General features: G+C 39.8%; 1 protein-coding gene across 2 annotated transcripts in view; it reads right to left on the bottom strand.

The window, feature by feature from the left end:
- LOC119353951 (glutamyl-tRNA reductase-binding protein, chloroplastic-like) overlaps nt 1-4,303 on the bottom strand; it is a 6,008-nt gene extending 1,705 nt beyond the window's left edge. The window contains exons 1-10 of one of the 2 annotated variants that reach the window (XM_037620652.1): nt 3,943-4,303; nt 3,740-3,805; nt 2,934-3,020; nt 2,307-2,405; nt 1,919-2,014; nt 1,711-1,776; nt 1,538-1,628; nt 961-1,028; nt 806-871; nt 43-93 (exon numbers count right to left, since the gene is read on the bottom strand). In XM_037620652.1, coding sequence (XP_037476549.1) covers nt 43-93; nt 806-871; nt 961-1,028; nt 1,538-1,628; nt 1,711-1,776; nt 1,919-2,014; nt 2,307-2,405; nt 2,934-3,020; nt 3,740-3,805; nt 3,943-4,158 — 906 coding nt within the window. In that variant the 5' untranslated portion in view covers nt 4,159-4,303. The remainder of the gene's footprint in view (nt 1-42; nt 94-805; nt 872-960; nt 1,029-1,537; nt 1,629-1,710; nt 1,777-1,918; nt 2,015-2,306; nt 2,406-2,933; nt 3,021-3,739; nt 3,806-3,942) is intronic. The other variant, XM_037620653.1, reaches the window with a different exon arrangement.
- Nucleotides 4,304-16,138: the final 11,835 nt, after the last annotated feature.

Raw genomic sequence — 16,138 nt, forward strand, 5'->3', positions numbered from 1 at the left:
TCTATACAAGAAAATCGAGCCAAGCATTGAGAGGGTTGTTACCTTCACATTGATACCGAGGCTATCCACATCCAGAATAGAAGCGAAATCCACCTGAAATAGCTTACATCTGTCATCCCTCGATATATTTTAAATGGAAACATTAACATTTGGTGAAGTATAGAAGTGTCAAAATCAAGAAAATGAAAGAGAGATACAAGGCATAGATGTGTTTACTGTAAAGAAAAAGAACTCATGTGCTAGTACAGAAAAAGAGGACGGGCATTACATACTCTGTCAGTAGTTAGCACTTAGCACTGACAAACTTTATTTTGTAATGCCAAAAGTCTGAACCCAAATGTTCATGTTGCAGAGTCAGCACACTGAAATGATAATAGTTCATGGTGCCCAAGAGACTAAGCAGATAAACAGCTACTACATTATAAAACTAATTGTTTTTTAATTGGTAAACTGGTTTATAAATTTTGTTGTGCAACTGTTTTCCTGAGTCAAGACTTGCATAGGCTCTGTGTGATGTGCACCTTTTTTATCTAATGTTTGGGACAAAAAGTAGGAATCATATCCTTAAACTAAAACATTCGTCTCTTCACACTAAATATATCACGGTGACCGAGCACATATCGCCATACAATAACTAAAATACTAGTTATTTAGTCACAGAAAGAAACTTAAGTATGAAATGAACAGAAGATAAATAATATAACTGTCTCGCAAACTAATACAGCTACGACTTGTTTTCTAGTATATCTTGCAGAGTTGCAATCATGACCAAACACCACTTAAGTAAGCTTTATATTGTACTTGCCTTAACAGAGGTTGAGTGTTGCACGATGAGCTTTGTATCATCAGCATGATCCTTGTTCATGTGGCCCTGTGGGATACATGCAGCTTACTTGAGCATAAATATGCCAATTGAAGATCAATAGATTTAGTGTGGAGTCAAGCAAATATAAAACGTACTGCAATAGGAGTGGAGAACTGAGATATAGGATCCACTTTTGCTTCCTTGAACTCAGCTGCACTAAACTCTGAGGATGTGGAGAACAGAGTAGTATCTCAAGGACCATCAAACCAAATCATATTGCATTTCATACAGAATTTGACCTTTAGGTCACACAAAAACCTAACTATAGGAGCACAAGTGCAAGGCACTGAATGTGCAAGTCTTACGATTGGGCCTGGTTTTCACTATAAAAAACTAACTATAGGAACACTCAAACCTCTGTTATAGAAAATTTCATTGTTAAATTCGGATGAAACATTGAGTGAAAAAGGAGGAGACTGACGTAAGACGAGAGGCTACTAGTTTTATTTTTATATAGCTTCCTCGGTTTCTGTTTTCTTACTCAGGATATTCCTTTTCATGGTTCTCATATTGCAACTCACGATTTTCGCAAGAGTGCTACAGGAACATTACATAGTAACTCAAAAACAAATTAAAAGTCGAGTAGAACCTTGAACTTCTGGTCAGAAAGGCTATGCAGGCTTCTTACTATGAGCAGTTTTAACTAGGGCATTCAAAAGACGGGTCACAAACCTCCAGAGCCAAGGATAGCTGTTGCAACCCCAGATACGTAACGTACAGCTTTTGGTTTGATGTGCAGAAAACGGAAGTCACCAAAGTCAACCTTGATTTGGCAAATTTCCATCAGAAATTAGTACGATATTATACAGTTACTTTAGAAACAGTATAATGTTCAATAAACATACCCAAAAGGCCTCAGGGTGTCTCCGTAAATATGCAGTTCTCACTGCATCTTTTTCTTCATCAGGAACCTTTGGAACAGAACCAATACGAAGTGAGCCAACACATAATTATCAGGTAACATATACTGTATGCTTTAATAAATATCAAGTTAAGAAATTTATCAGGACATAAGCACACTAATATATGGGGCAAGTGATAGGAGGGAATTACAGGTGTAGCATCGCCGTATACAGTGATTACAGTATCTGTTCTGTCCTCTGGGTCTTTGGCAACCAAAAGTGAGCATTTAGTACTTCCTGCAAGATTCTGCAAAATGGTGGCAACAAAAGACATAACTATCAGAAGCTATTGTGAATTTAGTAGATTATAGACCAGCACCCTATTCTTTTCATAGAACACTGTCCATGCCTTTTATATTTTTCATGTCTGTCCATTTTGTTTTTTATGTCCGTGTTTATGTGTCAGTACTCCTGCTATTGTCAGTGTTATCATGTGTGTTTGAGTTAAGTCACTAAATGCATAGGGTCATGCGTGTAGAACGGTGTCGACAGGTAGTATTACATGTATACATAATCATGAGAGCACAATACTGGCATACCTTTGAGTGAACTGCTAAACTACTCACTGCTAATATGGGGGAACCATCTTGATCGCACGCAAAATCAACCATTGAACCAGATGGATAACCCACATGTTCCTGTTAACAGAATGACATGTTATAATTTTCTTTTCCTGTAATCAACCAATTGGCAATAGAAGGAGATAGAAGAAAAATATAATTTGCCTTTGCCATTCACAAAGCAGAAAAGGCACACACTGGAAGGTGACAATCCCAGCCAGTATGGCATGGTAAAAAGCTACATATCACGATGTACTCCCTCCGTAAAGAAATATAAGAGTGTTTAGATCACTAAAATAGTGATCTAAACGCTCTTATATTTGTTTACGGAGGGAGTACTAAATATCTGACAGGTACCTTGCCAAGCACATGCCACATTTCAGCGAGAAGTGAAAAGTGGAGTTATCAAGCAGGTTTAAGCAAAAAAGTTAAGTTTGAATAATCAAGAGAAGCTGTTAATGGAAAAAATATCAGGCCCGCCCTTTACATATCCACATGGCAATCAGTACTCACCAGTTTCAATAGAATTCTAAAAAAGACGACACAGGAAAAGACTGGCAAATGCATGCTCACTAGACTGCAAATACAAGAATGCTTCTAGCATACCTGAGAATGGGTAGCCAGAACACCTCTGACACTTTGGTCCAGAATGGTTCGTATTTCTTCAACAGGAGGAAGCCGGGCAGCTTTTACCTATAATCATGATGATGTTGAGTGAATAAGAAAGACCTTGAGATGGCAAAAGATTAAAACCTACAATGTTTAGAGTTCCTCTTAATTAAAATCCAAGACAACTTTGTAACTTGTTAGTTAAGGTATTTGTTCAGAGCTGTCATAAATGTTGCATGTACTTGTTCCACAGGCTGATCATTCAAATATCTAATAGGAACAGAAAATGGCATATTTTGCAAAGTTGATCCGGTTGATGGTGGTTAGATAAAAAAAACTCCCACGATATTGGAATATGTTGACTATCGTGGAGGAAAACTCTGCATGTCGTTGTTAATTGTTGATGATGAACGTCATACTAATTGTTGAAGAAAATCACTACCAGGGAACAATTTTAAGCCCATTTCACAGTAACCCTCCTGGTAATTAATCCGTCCCCATAAACACGTACCAAGCACATGGTTCTGAAAAGAAAAGCACCGACTACCTCATGGTAAACGTTCGCCAGCTAAGGGGGTCCATAAGTTTAAGCCTATTCCAGACTACTGTTTAATCCTCCTGATAATCTATCAGACTCCTTAACATATACTCAACACATGCTTCTGAAAGTGAAATTCCCCATGATACTGAGCAGAGCACCCAATTTTTCGTGTTCAAAGTTGTACAGCTATCGCGTCCTCAGATTATCACATAGTAAAGAGTACTACATGATCACTAAGCAGGGCCAAGGCCAAGGGCCGCACCTGGTGAGCGCGGATCACCTCGAAGGCGTCCGCGGATCCTCCGGGGGCATCGGCAGGCGCGGCCATCTGCAAGACAAACAGAACGGCGGGGCGCCATCAGCCAAATCCACAATCACCGCAGGGGAGGCATTCCATCGAACACTTGGGGTCCGGGACTATTCTCAAACAGGTAGAATTCGGCGGGGCGGAGAGGCCAGGCAGACCTGAGAGGGCGAGGAGGAGGCGAGGAAGCGATCGCCGCGGCGGCCACTGCTGCGGCGGGGAGGGTGGAGGAGGGGCGACGAGGAGGAGGTGGGGGCGGGGATGGCGTGAGCATGGCGGTTTTGTAGGTGGAGTGGGCGGAGCAGTCGCGAGAGCGTTGACGGCGAGGGGAGCGACGCGAGCTGGGCGCCCACCGGCGTGGGCAGGAAGGGCCTCATTGCGTGCACGCCTTGGTGTGTGTGGGTCTGGGTTGTGTGTGTGCGCGCGGAGCGGGGCGCCTCGCTGGCCGCTTGGTCGTCGCTCGGCACGGCGCACACGCGAGCGTGGGGAAGAAGAGCACTCCGGCCCGGCGAATGCTTCCCAGATGGGCCGGCTGAGTGGACATGGGGAGCCCCTGTTCCACGCCGTCACTCGGCGGAAAGCGAGCAATCGTCAAAATCACTAGTCAGAGGAATTCTCTGCAAGGTTCACTCTCATCTTTTTTTCATGGTGACAACTTGCATACTGCATGTGTGACATTTGTCGCAACCTGAATTTTCTTTATTCGTTCGATTTCTCAAAATGTTTTATGTCTAAAACTGTGCTTCCAAACACCAACCGGTTTCACCGTTGCATTTCGCAGAACGAAATCTTCGAAAATAGATCCATATTAACGGGTTAGAAAAAACAAAAAACCAGAAAAGCCATAAATTTTAAAAATGAAAAACAAAAAAACGAAAACCAAAATCTAGAAAAAAAAGGAAAACCAAAAACTGGAAAAATAATCGCAAGAAAGTAAAAAATATATTCACGAAAACCTAGGAGAACCCAAACAAAACCCAAAAACTCAAAAAATCAGAACAAAAACACGAAAAAGACTAAAAAATGCGTGCAAAAAAATATGTTCCATAGGTACACCCATCACGTGACATGTGCGGCCGCTAAGCGCTGGCGCATGCCAGTGGTGTATCCCTTAAAGACGTACCCGTTAAGAGCATTACTAGTAGAGCCCTTAAACCCTCAAACCCCTAAAAATAACTGCTTATTTACAGGTTTGATTGAAAAAAAGCCGTAGACTAGAACCCCTTAACCCTCAAACCCTCAAAAAAATTTAAAGGTCCAACTCTCAAACCCTCTCCCAATCCTCAAAAGTAAGGGTTGGGGAGTAAAACTTACCCTAACCCTCATTTGGCGGTTATACTCGCGCGGGAGGAAAAAATCCTCCCAACTCCCGCGCCCACGCCCGCGACCGCCGCTGCTAGTCGCCCCCGTTGACGGCGGCCGCCCCGTCGACCTCCCGCGCGCAACGACAACGTCGTTCATGGGGAATATTCCGTTATAAGGGTTGGGTTTGAGGGTTCTAATCTTTGCCCCTATTTTTCAACCCGTAAAAGTGCAAAAAAGATCATTTTTGGACCCTTAAAACGCTAGTGAGGGTTTGAGGGTTCTACTAGTAATGCTCTAACTACTTGGTCCCAGCAATGCCAGTTAGCGTACCGGCTTCGAACTCGGTACCTCTGCTATCGAAGAGAAAGGCACTAACCACCCGGCTATTCCACCCATTATGAAATAAACGAATTTTTCTTCTTTTTTTCTTTCTTTAGTTTGTGGCGTTTTTTCCTTGACGTTTTCATTCAGTTTTTCTTTTTTCTTTTCCCTTTTCCAGTTTTCTTCAATGGGAAGATTCTTTTAAAAATTCATTAACTTTTTCTTCAAATCGATAAATCTTTTTCCAAAATCCATGAACATTCACTCAAATTCGTTAACTTTTTTCCAAATAACCATTTTTAAAAAACTATTATTTTTAAATTTGATGAACTCTTTTCAAATTTATGGTTTTTTTTTCAAATTCAATGAACTTTTTCCAAATCGATGAACTTTTTTTGAATTTGATGAATGTTTTTCAAATTTGATAAACTTTTAAAAAAACTGATGAACTTTTTTCAATTTTTTGTGAACTTCACTTAAAAATTGAGGAACTTTTCAAGTAATTTTCAAATTTAAGTTAATGTTTTATTGAAATCAAGGTTAACTACATTGTTTTCTGTAATTAGATTGGAAAGCAAGTTTGTCCTGTGGTTTATTGTGTTAGGCTGCAGACGTGAGGTGCTGAGTTCAAATCCAAAATCTCCCTTATATTCTTATTTCGGTTTTCCTTTTTGAGCAGGTGTTAAGCCGACCCGCTATGCCTCGCTAGCGAGCGCCCATAGCATCAATCGGTGCCCGATTACGAGGGAAATCCTATTTGACGCTTAATGCGTCAAACTGTCGAGCATTTGCACAGGCGATCCCCCAACGCGAAAATTTGGCCGGCCCGCATCCCCATAGCAAGGCAGCCGGTTTTCGGAACCGTCCAGAAGGTTCACTGAACCGCTTTTTTGTTTTTAACCGGCTTTACGGTTTTCTTTTGTGTTTAGGTTTTTATTTTTTTTATTTTTCCTGTGTCATTTCTTTTTTCGGTTTTCCTTTTTTCTGTTTATTTTTTCATTTTTTGTTTCTTTTTCAAGTCCACATTTTATTTTTTGCCTTTTAAAAAATCGCAATTTTTTTAAACATATTCAGCAAATTTGTTGCTTTTTACAAAAAATGTTCAAAAAATCTAAATTTGATTGATGTTATAAAAAATTGTTCATAATTTTCAAAAAGTTCAGAATTATGAAATTTTTTTCATGTTTTCTTTAAAGTTTGAAGTTACCAAATTTTGTTCATGTTTTCCAAATATGGTTTTCATTTCAAAAATTGTTCATGTTTCCAAAAATGTTCAGAGTTTCAAAATTTGTTCAGGTTTTCAAACAATTTTTGTAATTTTTTTCTTCTCATTTTTCATAAAAATCCCGTTTCATAAAATGTTTGAAAATTCCAAATTTAGGTCCTGTTCGGAGTCACTCCAGTTCCTAAAAATACGAGGAGCTGCAGGGCATCCGTTTCCCAGCTCTGTGCTTTTTAACTACAGCTCTGGGAGCGGAGTGGTGGAGTGACGGATCACCAAACAGGGTCTTATTTCACTTTGACAAAAATTGTTTGCATTTTTCGAAGTATTCAGAATTTTGAAATTTCTTCATGTTTTCAAAATGAGTCAAAGTTTCAAAATTTTGTTCATGCTTGTCAAAAAAATGTTCACCATTTCAAAGTTTGTTCGTGTTTTATTAAAAGTTGAGAGTTTAAAATTTTGTCCATGTTTTCTAAACAAGTCAATTCTTGAAAATTTCAAAATGTGTTCCAATTTGTTAAGATTGTTCATGTTTTCTAAATTTTGCTTATAATGTTGAAGAATGTTCGTGTTTCAAAAACTATTCAGTTTTTTCAAAAAAAACGTGTTTGAAATTTCAAAACACTTTATAATCTGTGGCTAATCATTCCTGCCTACGACCTGCACTTTTTGTCGCGCTACATGGCTAGGTTCGTTGTTTTCGAGTGGGCTGGCCCTGTGCCGATCCCCCTTTGCGTCGGCTTGCTATTGGACAAAGAGCGTCTAATAGGATCCGCCCCCAGCAATCGCGCACTTCACCTTAGCCCTGTGCTGGGCCAGGCGGTCTGTTTAGCTTCGGAAAAAATTTAGGAACCCAAACTGGAAAAAACGTTTGGGGTTTTAAAAAGTTGTAAACTTCAAAACATATTCATGAATCCTAAATTGGAAAGTTTTGTTCAACATTTTTACAGAAAGTTTCCGAACTCAAAATATGTTCACATATTTCAAAAAATATTCCAATTTTTTTAAAAAAACTGGGAATTTAAAATATTTTTAAGAATTTGGAAAAATGTTCTCGGATTTTCAAAACAAAATTTTAATGAATTTGAAAATTTTATTCGTATTTCAAAAATGTTTATGAATTTTAAAAATGTTCTTCGATTTTCAATAAATGTCCATAAATTTGACACGTGTCCTTGGATTTCAATAAACGTTCATGAATTTTTAAAATATCGATGATTTCAAAAAGTGCTCCTAGATGTCAAAAAATGTTCTCGGATTTGCTCCTAGATGTCAAAAAATGTTGTCGGATTTTTAAAATATCGATGATTTCAAAAAATGCTCCTAGATGTCAAAAAATATTAATAATGTATTTGGAAATTTGAAAGTGATATAATTTTTTATATCTATGAAAATGTTTAGTGTGTACGAAAAAGAAAGTGCATATAAAAACATATGTCTGAAAAATGTTAATGACATATTTATAAAATATTCAATGTGTAAACGAAAATTGTTTTAGTTGTATATGAAAATTGTTTCACGTATTTGGAAAATATTAACATGTATAAAAAATGTTTCTGTTCTATATGGAAAGAGAAACAAAACAACCCGATGGGATCCATCAAAAATGAAGAAAAAGGGGAGAAAACCAATGCAAAACCGAGAAGAAGCTAAAACCAAAAGGAAAAAATTCAAATAAAACCAATGAAAAATAAGAAAAACACAAATAAAAGCAAGGAGAGACAAGAAAGAAACAAAAAAAGAAAAGAAAGGTTCGATAAAAACAAGAAAGAAACGAAAGAAAACAATAAGAAATAAAAAAACTGTGAGTGAAAATTGAGAAAGAAACGGAAAGATCGATAAAAATGAAGAAATCGGAAACACCTGAAAAAATGCCTAGGGAAGAAACAAATAAAAAAACTAGAAACCACAACGGCGAATACACCAAACAGACACCACAGGAAAAGCTTGAGTCAAGGAAAGTTGCTCTCGCTCCTTGCTATAAGCGAGATATATACTCCCTCCGTCCCTAAATATAAGTCTTTTTTAGAGGTTTCAAAGTAGACGTGTGTTGAACAAAAAAGAAACCGAGGAAAGTCCATAAATAGACAAAGAAAACCAAAAAGGAAAATAAAAACTAAAGAAAACCTATGTAAAAGAATGGAAACATCGAAACCCAAGAAGGAAACAAAGAAAAGAAGAAAGCCCAAAAAAGAAACAAAGGAAAAAGAAGAAAGAAAGAAGAGCGAAAAAAGCCAATGAAATCAAGAAAGAAACACAAGAAAATAAAGAAAAGAACAAATCAGTAAAATCGTGAAAGAAACAAAAAAGAAAGAAAATTGAAAGCGAAGGAGAGTAAAACCGAATGGAAAAATAAAGAAAAATAGAAACGAACCAAACTCAGGCCTAACCGATAACGTCGTGGTGAGAGAGCACAGTAGGCCCATATGCGTGTTCTGGGAGACGGACCTAAATTGTATCCCAATGTATCAGATGGTCGTCATACTTAGTTAAGCCATCCCGGTGATCTCTTATTCATCCTTGTAAACGTTGTGACGACTTAATATTGTTGGGTTTCGTAGTAATTTCAAAAAAATTCCTACGCGCACACAGGATCATGTGATGCATAGCAACGAGGGGAGAGTGTTGTCTACGTACCCAACGCAGACCGACTGCGGAAGCGATGACACGACGTAGAGGAAGTAGTCGTACGTCTTCACGATCCAACCGATCAAGCACCGAAACTACGGCACCTCCGAGTTCGAGCACACGTTCAGCCCGATGACGATCCCCGGACTTCGATCCAGCAAAGTGTCGGGGAAGAGTTCCGTCAGCACGACGGCGTGGTGACGATCTTGATGAACTACAGCAGCAGGGCTTCGCCTAAACTCCGCTACAGTATTATCGAGGAATATGGTGGCAGGGGGCACCGCACACGGCTAAGGAATCGATCACGTGGATCAACTTGTGTCAACTTGTGTGTCTTTGGGGTGCCTTTACCTCAGTATATAAAGGAGCCAAGGGGGGAGGGGGCGCCGGCCAAGAGAGAGAGGCGCAGGAGGAGTCCTACTCCTACCGGGAGTAGGACTCCCCCCCCCCCCCAATCCTATTCCAACTAGGATTCCCAAGGGGGAAAGAGGGAGAGGGGTGGCCGGCCACCTCTCCTAGTCCTAATAGGACTAGGGGAAGGGGGGAGGCGCGCAGCCCCCTTGGGCTGCCCCTTTCTCCTTTCCACTAAGGCCCATGAAGGCCCATATGGCTCCCGGGGGGTTCCGGTAACCTCCCGATAACCCGGTAAAATCCCGATTTCACCCGGAACACTTCCGATGTCCAAACATAGGCTTCCAATATATCAATCTTTATGTCTCGACCATTTCGAGACTCCTCGTCATGTCCGTGATCACATCCGGGACTCCGAACAACCTTCGGTACATCAAAATGCATAAACTCATAATATAAATGTCATCGTAACCTTAAGCGTGAGGACCCTACGGGTTCGAGAACAATGTAGACATGACCGAGACACGTCTCCGGTCAATAACCAATAGCGGGACCTGGATGCCCATATTGGCTCCTACATATTCTACGAAGATCTTTATCGGTCAGACCGCATAACAACATACGTTGTTCCCTTTGTCATCGGTATGTTACTTGCCTGAGATTCGATCGTCGGTATCCAATACCTAGTTCAATCTCGTTACCGGCAAGTCTCTTTACTCGTTCCGTAATACATCATCTCACAACTAACATATTAGTTGTAATGCTTGCAAGGCTTATGTGATGTGTATTACCGAGAGGGCCCAGAGATACCTCTCCGACAATCGGAGTGACAAATCCTAATCTCGAAATACGCCAACCCAACATCTACCTTTGGAGACACCTGTAATGCTCCTTTATAATCACCCAGTTACGGTGTGACGTTTGGTAGCACCCAAAGTGTTCCTCCGGTAAACGGGAGTTGCATAATCTCATAGTCATAGGAACATGTATAAGTCATGAAGAAAGCAATAGCAACATACTAAACGATCAGGTGCTAAGCTAATGGAATGGGTCATGTCAATCAGATCATTCAACTAATGATGTGACCTCGTTACTCAAATAACAACTCATTGTTCATGGTCAGGAAACATAACCATCTTTGATTAACGAGCTAGTCAAGTAGAGGCATACTAGTGACACTTTGTTTGTCTATGTATTCACACATGTATTATGTTTCCGGTTAATACAATTCTAGCATGAATAATAAACATTTATCATGAAATAAGGAAATAGATAATAACTTTATTATTGCCTCTAGGGCATATTTCCTTCAGTCTCCCACTTGCACTAGAGTCAATAATCTAGTTCACATCGCCATGTGATTTAACAGCAATAGTTCACATCACCATGTGATTAACACCCATAGTTCACATCGATATGTGATCAACACCCAAAGGGTTTTACTAGATTCAGTCATCTAGTTCACATCGCTATGTGATTAACACCCAAGGAGTACTAAGGTGCGATCATGTTTTGCTTGTGAGAGAATCTTAGTCAACGGGTCTGTCACATTCAGATCCGTAAGTATTTTGCAAATATTTATGTCAACAATGCTCTGCACGGAGCTACTCTAGCTAATTGCTCCCACTTTCAATATGTATCCAGGTTGAGACTTAGTGTAACTTTTACAACAAACTCTTTTATCACCTCCATAATCGAGAAAACATCTCCTTAGTCCTTACTAAGGATATTCTTGACCAATGTCCAGTGATCTACTCCTAGATCACTATTGTACTCTCTTGCCAAATTCAGAGTAAGGTATACAATAGGTCTGGTACATAGCATAGCATACTTTATAGAACCTATGACTGAGGCACAGGGAATGACTTTTCATTTTTTCTATTTTCTGCTGTGGTCGGGATTTGAGTCTTACTCAATTTCATACCTTTGCAACACATGCAAGAACTCTTTCTTTGACTGTTCCATTTTGAACTATTTCAAAATCTTGCCAAGGTATGTACTCATTGAAAATCTTATCAAGCGTCTTGATCTATCTCAATAGATCTTGATGCTTAATATGTAAGTAGCTTTTACTGAGGTCTTTTCCTTTTAAAGAACTCCTTTAAAACACTCCTTTAAGCTTTGCAGAAAAATTCTACATCATTTCTGATCAACAATATGTCACTCACATATACTAATCAGAAAGGTTGTAGTGCTCCCACTCACTTTATTGTAAATACAGGCTTCTCAAAAAGTCTGTATAAAACCATATGCTTTGATCAACTCATCAAAGCGTATATTCCAACTCTGAGAGGCTTGCACCAGTCCATAGATGGATCGCTGGAGCTTGCACATTTTGTTAGTACCTTTAGGATTGACAAAACCTTCTGGTTGCATCATATACAACTCTTCTTTAATAAATCCATTAAGGAATGCAGTTTTGTTTATCCATTTGCCAGATTTCATAAAATGCGGCAATTGCTAACATGATTCGGACAGACTTAAGCATAGATACGAGTGAGAAAATCTCATCGTAGTCAACACTTTGAACTTGTCGAAAACCTTTTGCGACAATTCTAGCTTTGTAGATAGTAACACTACTATCAGCGTCCGTCTTCCTCTTGAAGATCCATTTATTCTCAATTGCTTGCTGATCATCGGGCAAGTCAACCAAAGTCCAAACTTTGTTCTCATACATGGATCATATCTCAGATTTTATGGCCTCAAACCATTTCGCGGAATCTGGGCTCATCATTGCTTCCTCATAGTTCGTAGGTTCATCATGGTCTAGTAACATGACTTCCAGAACATGATTACCGTACCACTCTGGTGCGGATCTTACTCTGGAAGACCTACGAGGTTTGGTAGTAACTTGATCTGAAGTTTGATGATCATCATCATTAACTTCCTCACTTATTGGTGTAGGAATCACTGGAACTGATTTCTGTGATGAACTACTTTCCAATAAGGGAGAAGGTATAATTACCTCATCAAGTTCTACTCTCCTCCCACTCACTTCTTTCGAGAGAAACTCCTTCTCTGGAAAGGATCCATTTTAGCAATGAATGTCTTGCCTTCGGATCTGTGATAGAAGGTGTACCCAACAATTTCCTTTGGGTATGAAGACGCACTTCTCCGATTTGGGTTCGAGCTTATCAGGATGAAACTTTTTCACATAAGCATCGCAGCCCCAAACTTTAAGAAACAACAGGTTAGGTTTACTGCTAAACCATAGTTCATACAGTGTCGTCTCAACGAATTTAGATGGTGCCCTATTTTAAAACGTGAATGCAGCTGTCTCTAATGCATAACCCCAAAATGATAGTGGTAAAGAGATATCATAGATCGCACCATATCAAATAAAGTGCGGTTACGACGTTCGGACACACCATAACGATGTGGTGTTCCAGGTGGCGTGAGCTGTGAAACTATTCCACATTGTTTTAATTGAAGACCAAACTCGTAACTCAAATATTTGTCTCCGCGATCAGATCGCAGAAACTTTATTTTCTTGTTACGATGATTTTTCCACTTCACTCTGAAATTCTTTGAACCTTTCAACTATTTCAGACTTATGTTTCATCAAGTAGATATACCCATATCTGCTCAAATCATCTTGTGAAGGTCAGAAAACAACGATGCTTGCCACGAGCATCAGCACTCATTGGATCGCATACATCGGTATGTATTATTTCCAATAAGTCAGTAGCTCGTTCCATTGTTCTGGAGAACGGAGTTTTAGTCATCTTGCCCAAAAGGCACAGTTCGCAAGCATCAAGTGATTCATAATCAAGTGATTCCAAAATTCCATCAGTATGGAGTTTCTTCATGCGCTTTACACCGATATGACCCAAACGGCAGTGCTACAAACAAGTTGCACTTATCATTATTAACTTTGCATCTTTTGGTTTCAATATTATGATTATGTGTATCACTACGATCGAGATCCAATGAACCATTTTTCATTGGGTGTGTAACCATATAAGGTTTTATTCATGTAAACAGAACAACAGTTTATTCTCTTACTTAAATGAATAACCGTATTGCAATAAACATGATCAAATCATATTCATGCTCAACGCCAACACCAATAACACTTATTTAGTTTCAACACTAATCCCGAAAGTATAGGGAGTGTGCGATGATGATCATATTAATCTTGGAACTACTTCCAACACACATCGTCACTTCACCCTTAACTAGTCTCTGTTTATTCTGCAACTCCCGTTTCGAGTTACTAATCTTAGCAACTGAACTAGTATCAAATACTGAGGGTTTGCAATAAACACTAGTAAAGTACACATCAATAACATGTATATCAAATATACTTATGTTCACTTTGCCATCCTTCTTATCCGCCAATCACTTGGGGTAGATCCGCTTCCAGTGACCAGTCCCTTTGCAGTAGAAACACTTAGTCTCAGGCTTAGGATCAGACTTGGGCTTCTTCACTTGAGCAGCAACTTGCTTGCTGTTCTTCTTGAAGTTCCCCTTCTTCCTTCTGCCCCTTTTCTTAAAACTAGTGGTCTTGTCTACCATCAACACTTGATGTTTTTCTCGATTTCTATCTTCGTCAATTTCCGCATTACGAAGAGCTTGGGAATCGTTTCCGTTATCCCTTGCATGTCATAGTTCATCACGAAGTTCTACTAACTTGGTGATGGTGACTAGAGAATTCTGTCAATCACTATCTTATCTGGAAGATTAACTCCCACTTGATTCAAGCGATTGTAGTACTCAGACAATCTAAGCACATGCTCACTAGTTGAGCGATTCTCCTCCATCTTTTAGCTATAGAACTTGTTGGAGACTTCATATCTCTCAACTCGGGTATTTGCTTGAAATATTAGCTTCAACTCCTGGAACATCTCATATGGTCCATGACATTCAAAACGTCTTTGAAGTCCCGATTCTAAGCCGTTAAGCATGGTGCACTTAAACTATCAAGTAGTCATCATATTGAGCTAGCCAAACGTTCATAACGTCTGCATTTGCTCCTGCAATAGGTCCGTCACCTAGCGGTGCATTAAGGACATAATTCTTCTGTGCAGCAATGAGGATTTAACCTCAGATCACGGATCAAATCCGCAACATTGCTACTAACATTTTTCAACACAATTTTCTCTAGGAACATATCAAAATAAACATAGGGAAGCAACAACGCGAGCTATTGATCTACAACATGATTTGCAAAATACTACCAGGACTAAGTTCATGATAAATTTAAGTTCAATTTAATCATATTACTTAAGAACTCCCACTTAGATAGACATCCCTCTAATCCTCTAAGTGATCACGTGATCCAAATCAACTAAACCATGTCCGATCATCACGTGAGATGGAGTAGTTTCATCGGTGAACATCATTATGTTGATCATATCTACTATATGATTCACGCTTGACCTTTCGGTCTCCGTGTTCCGAGGCCATATCTGCATATGCTAGGCTCGTCAAGTTTAACCTGAGTATTCTGCGTGTGCAAAACTGGCTTGTACCCGTTGTAGATGGACGTAGAGCTTATCACACCCGATCATCACGTGGTGTCTGGGCACGACGAACTTTGGCAACGGTGCATACTCAGGGAGAACACTTCTTGATAATTTAGTGAGAGATCATCTTATAATGCTACCGTCAATCAAAGCAAGATAAGATGCATAAAAGGATAAACATCACATGCAATCAATATAAGTGATATGATATGGCCATCATCATCTTGTGCTTGTGATCTCCATCTCCGAAGCACCGTCATGATCACCATCGTCACCGGCGCGACACCTTGATCTCCATCGTAGCATCGTTGTCGTCTTGCCAATCTTATGCTTTCACGACTATCACTACCGTTTAGTAATAAAGTAAAGCATTACATCGCGATTGCATTGCATACAATAAAGCGACAACCATATGGCTCCTGCCAGTTGCCGATAACTTGGTTACAAAACATGATCATCTCATACAATAAAATTCAGAATCATGCCTTGACCATATCACATCACAACATGCCCTGCAAAAACAAGTTAGACGTCCTCTACTTTGTTGTTGCATGTTTTACGTGGCTGCTACGGGCTTAAGTAAGAACCAATCTCACCTACGCATCAAAACCACAACGATAGTTTGTCAAATAGACTCCGTTTTAACCTTCGCAAGGACCGGGCGTAGCCATACTTGGTTCAACTAAAGTGGGAGAGACAGTCGCCCGCAAGCCATCTCTGTGCAAAGCACGTCGAGGGAACCGGTCTCGCGTAAGCGTACGCGTAAGGTTGGTCTGGGTCGTCTCGTCCAACAATACCGCCGAACCAAAGTATGACATGCTGGTAGGCAGTATGACTTGTATCGTCCACAACTCACTTGTGTTCTACTCGTGCATATAACATCAACATCAATAACCTAGGCTCGGATACCACTGTTGGGTTTCGTAGTAATTTCAAAAAATTTCCTACGCGCACACAGGATCATGTGATGCATAGCAACGAGGGGAGAGTGTTGTCTACGTACCCAACGCAGACCGACTGCGGAAGCGATGACACGACGTAGAGGAAGTAGTCGTACGTCTT

This window comes from Triticum dicoccoides, chromosome 2A (assembly GCF_002162155.2).
Source record: "Triticum dicoccoides isolate Atlit2015 ecotype Zavitan chromosome 2A, WEW_v2.0, whole genome shotgun sequence".
Lineage (NCBI taxonomy): Eukaryota > Viridiplantae > Streptophyta > Magnoliopsida > Poales > Poaceae > Triticum > Triticum dicoccoides.